General features: G+C 46.4%; 1 protein-coding gene across 2 annotated transcripts in view; it reads left to right on the top strand.

Annotated features, from left to right (window-relative positions):
• The first annotated feature begins 33 nt into the window (after window positions 1-33).
• ZIC3 (Zic family member 3) overlaps window positions 34-6,650 on the top strand; it is a 10,724-nt gene continuing 4,107 nt past the window's right edge. Inside the window, exons 1-3 of one of the 2 annotated variants that reach the window (XM_023202568.2) lie at window positions 34-1,245; window positions 2,400-2,563; window positions 3,386-4,349. In XM_023202568.2, coding sequence (XP_023058336.1) covers window positions 189-1,245; window positions 2,400-2,563; window positions 3,386-3,565 — 1,401 coding nt within the window. In that variant the 5' untranslated portion in view covers window positions 34-188 and the 3' untranslated portion in view covers window positions 3,566-4,349. Of the gene's footprint in view, window positions 1,246-2,399; window positions 2,564-3,385; window positions 4,350-6,650 lie in introns of those variants that run through there. The other variant, XM_023202569.2, reaches the window with a different exon arrangement.

Below are 6,650 nucleotides of genomic sequence, written 5' to 3'. Positions count from 1 at the left end.
CCTCCTACCCCTCTGCAGGAGACTCTCGCAGTGACGGAAAGTTGCAGCCCCTGGTAGCGCCTTGGGGGTCTCCCGGCAGTGTCCAACCGCCGCCACCCCTTTCCGACTACGGCACTTCGGAGATCTCCTCCTTCGCCGATACCCTCTCTCACTTCGGCCGGATCGCCTGTGCCCAGAACGTCCCACCCATGACGATGCTCCTGGACGGAGGCCCACAGTTCCCTGGGCTGGGAGTGGGCAGCTTCGGCGCGCCGCGCCACCACGAGATGCCCAACCGTGAGCCGGCAGGCATGGGGCTGAATCCCTTCGGGGACACAACCCACGCCGCCGCCGCAGCCGCCGCCGCTGCCTTCAAGCTAAGCCCTGCCGCGGCGCACGATCTATCTTCAGGCCAGAGCTCGGCTTTCACGCCGCAGGGTTCGGGCTACGCCAACGCCCTGGGCCACCATCACCACCACCACCACCATCATCACCACGCCAGCCAGGTGCCCAGCTACGGCGGCGCTGCCTCTGCCGCCTTCAACTCAACGCGCGACTTTCTGTTCCGCCAGCGCAGCTCCGGGCTCAGTGAGGCGGCCTCGGGTGGCGGGCAGCACGGGCTCTTCGCCGGTTCGGCTAGCAGCCTGCATGCTCCACCTGGCATCCCCGAGCCCCCTGGCTACTTGCTTTTCCCTGGGCTGCATGAGCAGGGCGCTGGGCACCCGTCGCCCACAGGGCACGTGGACAACAACCAGGTCCACCTGGGGCTGCGTGGGGAGCTGTTCGGCCGTGCTGACCCATACCGCCCAGTGGCCAGCCCGCGCACGGACCCCTACACGGCCGGAGCGCAGTTTCCTAACTACAGCCCCATGAACATGAACATGGGCGTGAACGTGGCGGCCCACCACGGGCCCGGCGCCTTCTTCCGTTATATGCGGCAGCCCATCAAACAGGAGCTGTCGTGCAAGTGGATCGAGGAGGCTCAGCTGAGCCGGCCCAAGAAAAGCTGCGACCGGACCTTCAGCACCATGCATGAGCTGGTGACACATGTCACCATGGAGCATGTGGGGGGCCCGGAGCAGAACAACCACGTCTGCTACTGGGAAGACTGCCCCCGGGAGGGCAAGTCTTTCAAGGCGAAGTACAAACTGGTCAACCACATCCGAGTGCACACGGGCGAGAAGCCCTTCCCATGCCCCTTCCCGGGCTGCGGGAAGATCTTTGCCCGTTCTGAAAACCTCAAGATCCACAAGAGAACCCACACAGGTAAGGGAAAAAGCAGGCGGGCGTGGGTTCCACTGGCGATACCCCGTCACGCAGCGGACTTAACAGCGCGAGGGAGAGAGGTGGCGGCCAGGCAAAGGGGCGACGCCCCGCAACGGCCGCTCGAAAAAAGAAGCGCTGTCAGTGACCCTCCACCCCTAGCCCTCCCTGTCCCGTGGCGCCTTTGCCGAGTTCTAACTTCCCGGGCAGACTGCTCTGCGGTCTCAGGAACTAATTGGGACCTTCTCGCGCCCAGGAACAAACTGGCGCCGCCTCTTTTTGTCTCCCTTTCTGGGTTACGGTGAAGGGACTCCGAATGTGTTGAGAGCATATTGCTTACAGGCGACTTAGCTCTCGGCACACATTCGTGGAAGGCAACCATAGAAATGCTAATGAAAACTAACTTTCGGTTACTTCCGCTCCTTTTTACACTTGATTGGCACATCTCCTAATTAAATGACTGATACTTTTGTCAAACTATTTTTATTTGGAGTTCCAGGTTCAATTCAGTCCTCCGGGAGGAAAGCTAAAGCAGTTTCGTGGGTTGTTCATAACATCTTGTAAAACTGTCTGGAGCCCCCTGGATATATATACACACACACACACACACACACACACACACATATATATTTATATATATATATATATCCCCCCCCCAAACATTAAGTACGACTACCCAGGCTTTTTAATACCGGGCTTAGCCAAACCGCTGCATTTGAAAGAGGCAAATTAAAAGGTACAAAGAGGCTGAACGGGATTGTCCTGTCCGGGGCCCATTGTCCCGCCGGGCTCGGTTACATCGCCGAGGTGGTGGCGGAACGTGGCCGCGCATTGGGAGCCCTGGGTCGGGTGGGGTGGAAACACAACTTAGGAGAAACTTCGGAGGAGCCAGGGGCTTTCCCTCCTTGCAAGAACAAAGACGTGGTGAGGTTCTGGGCCGGCCCTGCCCCACCCCCGCCCAGACCACCACTCCCAAACCTAGCGGGCTCAACCTACGCTCCTCATTTCTCTCCAGGGAAAATAGATTCTCAACAGCAGCCCCCAGTCGGCGCTTCCTCTCCGGGAAGACCGCCGGGAGCTCAGTCTCCTGCTGCTTGCCTCTGGGAAACTCTGGCGCTGACCGTATTTTACCCCCTTTGGGTTTTTGCCTTTTGCAGGTGAGAAACCTTTCAAATGTGAATTTGAAGGCTGTGACAGACGCTTTGCCAACAGCAGCGACCGTAAGAAGCACATGCATGTGCATACCTCGGACAAGCCCTATATCTGCAAAGTGTGCGACAAGTCCTACACGCACCCGAGCTCCCTGCGCAAACACATGAAGGTAATTACCTCTTTATTAGCGGTCGGCGGTTTGTAAACACTCGGCCCGACGCCGGGCCGCGGAACGGAAGCGCCCGCGCTGCCCACCCTCTGTCCTCCACGTTAAATCCGATTTGCTCCAGCAGTGACACCTTGAACCCATTTTGGGGACCGGGCGGGGTGGGGGCGGGAGTGAGCAAAGTTGGGAGGGGGAGGAAGCGGAGGGAACAATCGGTTGTTTACTGGGAAGCTCTAGCCGAGCTCGCCTAGGCTTGCGGGACTGCCGTGGCCGCCTCTTCCCGACTCTGCCCGCGGTGGGAACCGAGAGTAGCCGCGCCGAACCCGGGGGTGGGTGGTTCATTCGCTCTTTGGCTTCGGATAAAACAATAGGGCCGAGGGGCGCGATCTGATTCCCACACATTTGTCTGCGACTTCGCAGCGCTCAGGGCCCCTGTGCCATCTTCTCTGTACCTGCTTTCCCAAGCCGAAACGGGCTTGATGAAACCTGGGCCCGGATTTAGTATTTTATAGGACCTCACAGTGTAACTGCTTACCCCACTCCATCCGTGGAGAAAGCATTTTTGAAGTGGCATGACCAAAACGGAGTGCTTTATTCCTTTTCCATAATACCAGTCTTCGGAGCAAAACTGGTTTTTAGCGAACATCTCCGGGTTTTCTAGACATCGGTAATATGGATTTTTTTTTTTTTTTTAAAGCAGCATTTTTCTTTTAAGTGGGTCACTGGGCGGTCTTGTTGTTACAGTGCTCGAATTCTGCTCTTGTTTTTGCTTGCACATTGCCAGTTGGAATTATATTCATTATAATATATACATGTTAATTTTAGGTTCATGAATCTCAAGGGTCAGATTCCTCCCCTGCTGCCAGTTCAGGCTATGAATCTTCCACTCCACCCGCTATAGCTTCTGCAAACAGTAAAGATACCACTAAAACCCCTTCTGCAGTTCAAACTAGCACCAGCCACAACCCTGGACTTCCTCCTAATTTTAACGAATGGTACGTCTGAGGACAAACACAAACCCTGTTAACTATAGAATGGACCAAATGCATTTTTAAAAGAAAACTGAGACCAATCAGATGGAAATGGAGTTTTAAGGCAAGAGGCCATATATAGGGCTACATCTTGTTAATTGCAATTGTCCAGGAAGGTTTTGGGCAAGATCCAAAAGTAGCCATGCCCTTTTCTCAGGATTAGAAAATATGTTTTGGCATTTGAAGCATTTTTTACAAAATCTTTACACTGCTTTTTCTTCCCCTTCCTCTTGCTGTCTGCACACCCCATTCTTAAACTCCTGCAAGTCATTTTAACACTTGTCCTGTTTCTCGAGAGGAAGTTATAGAAGGCTTGTTGGTGGTGGTGATGTTAAACTGATGGAAATTCTTTTTCGCCTTAGTGGTGATTGTTTAAACTCTCACAGTCTTAAACCGTGCCAAAGTCCTGTTATGTCTTGAACTTTTCCTCAAAGCATTACACTTGTGAATGTATTTTTGTCTAATAGGGTCGAAACTGTTGTTCAGTATTTTTTTCAGGCTGAGGATGTGATGTTACTCTACACAGATTGTGACGTTTAGTATACAGTTGCCTTTTGTAATAACTTTTTTTTTGTAAATACATATCCATTGATGCCATATTTATCGTTTGTAATTTAATTATTGCTACAAGTGCCGGGAACTGAACAATATTTATGGATAAATGTTTTCTAACAAGTTCTGTACAGCTTTTGATTATAACTGCTTTAGCATTAAAATTTTATTGTTTTGAAAGAAGAACACAATTTACAATTTTGGAACCACTGACTCCTTTCTCTTGTTTTGTAACAGCCTTCTTCTACAAAGAGAAGATGTGAGCAAATTAAATCTTGTTTGTTGGTATTTATAACTCACTCAGATCCCTTTTTTAATTGTTAAATTATTTTTCTATTACAGTATAAATTCCTTACAGTGTCAGTTTCCATCTGGGAAGACTCTCCTTTCTTTATCTCTATCTCAGATGGTTGTTTAACTGCGAGTTTAAATGTGTTTGTCCTGGATTTTCGGCATGCAAATCAAATATTACTGATCAATTCAGTTAGTGGCCATGACATCTCAATCTTGTACTTCAAAGACTGAGAAGCTGGATTTAATCATCCCTGCCCTACATATATAAACATAAGGTAACCTAATGAATTTTATGTCCCTTAGTTCTTTATTACCTTACATAAAAATGAAAATTGTGGCAGGATGCATGTCTGTGTTTTCTATCTAGAGATCACCCATATACCTATATATGTTTGTATCTATGACTTATCTAATCTGCCTATCAATCTATCTAGTAGCTATCTATATATTTTCAAAAGATAGCTTATGTCTGAAACAGTGGTGATGAGTAAGGCCAGTTGAGCATTGCTTACTTATGGTTAAAGTGCTTCTTAAAAGAACCATAGTCCATCTACAATTTTGGAAGGCAAAGGCTGATTTGTTTGCTGTATATAGTTCATAATTATCGCAATTATCCATAACATTTATATAGCGGTGTAATAACTGCAGCAGTTCTGAAATGATGCTACGGAAAAAAATTGCAAAATATGTATTTTTAAAGTTCATGATTTGTAGGCAAAGATGTTAAGAGCATTGTTTCCATTAAAATCAATAACAATGAAAAACGGTTGTTTGCTTTGTGATGAAATGTTAACAATCCATTTAATCTTCAGTGAAGCAACTCTTTTGGACAAACGGTTCTTTTACAATGGTTATATGGAAAAGAAATTGATTGCTATTTTGGGGGGCTGGAGTGGGTAGAGTATTAAGACCTTTTTTATTAGGGTGCTGTTTGTTATTGAGCCCAATCTCTGCATGAATAACAGAAAGGTGGAGATAAGGAATTGTAAAGTATTTAGAAATGTATTGAATAGGCTTAAGTACCTCCTTTAAGGGGCAATGCTCTAGGTTTTTGGTGGCAGTCAATTTGGTATTATATATTATCATTTTCAATTCTAGAATTTTGTTTATTGTTCTTTTTGAAGAAATAAAGTCTTGGCACATCTTATTTATGTTATAACATTTTTGTATTTGGTGCCTGATTTTTTTTCATGTTCAAATAAATCAATCTGAAATTGAAATGTTTATAGAACTTCTGATGATTAAAAGAAACTTTGATTCTGTGAATTCACGCAGTTGAAGCAATCTATTTTAAGTTATCTACTGATCTTTGTCAACAGACAATTATTGACAGTTTCTAATTGCAAATTGCTTTGGAGGCTATTTTTTGTTAGTGGAGAATAATGGGGTCTTTTGCATTTTCTTCCACCAATATCCAAGCCTGAATGCCATGAACGGAGATTGGGATGACTCCACATGTGACGAGCAGGTAACCTGGTCAGTCTATCACTCCCAACCCAGACATTCCGATCTTGACCTTGACATTGAGGGTGCTGGACCAGATTCCTATTTCAGGTTTTTTCCTTCACCTCAAACCAGAGACCATTTTAAATGCTCAGCAAGTTCTCAGAAAGTATATATTCCTAAGACTGGCTCTAAGTGTGTTCCATTGTGAAGTCTAAATAGTATATTTTTCTTCTGAACTGTACAATGAACTTCCATAATTTACCACTTTCTCCATGAGTTCCCTCCCCCACCCTCAATCTAACCTAACTTTAAATGGAAGTAGAGCCCTGTGTTGGGTACAAGATTCCACCAAAAACTTGCCTCCCTTTCAATTAAATGTATTAAATATCTCCTTAAGAGAGAAAGAGCAGTTTGATCTTTTCTTAGTTACTTGAAATTATTCCACCATAAAATTTTACAGGAAAGTACTCTGAGTGTCCTAAAAGGGGAAGATATCAATTAAATGAAAAACAATTATGATAACCAATATTAGGAGAATATAAAGTTTTGCCCGTGTAGATCATTACATCTAATTTGGGTGTAGCATCATATTTCTCAAAATCATGTCCTCCACCCTTGTCATTTACGGTAAAGAAAACTCCTTATTTTGATAGAAAACTTTTCACAGATTTCCCCTCTATAATCTGGCTCTGGGAGTGCACATTTACATTCCTGAATATTCAGTAAACAACCTTAGAGAGTAAGTAACCCCCCCCCCAAAAAAAAAA

Source organism: Piliocolobus tephrosceles, chromosome 12 (assembly GCF_002776525.5).
Source record: "Piliocolobus tephrosceles isolate RC106 chromosome 12, ASM277652v3, whole genome shotgun sequence".
In the NCBI taxonomy this organism is placed as follows: domain Eukaryota; kingdom Metazoa; phylum Chordata; class Mammalia; order Primates; family Cercopithecidae; genus Piliocolobus; species Piliocolobus tephrosceles.
The sequence above is the reverse complement of the archived record's forward strand: the minus strand, read 5'-3'. Positions and strand labels throughout refer to the sequence as shown.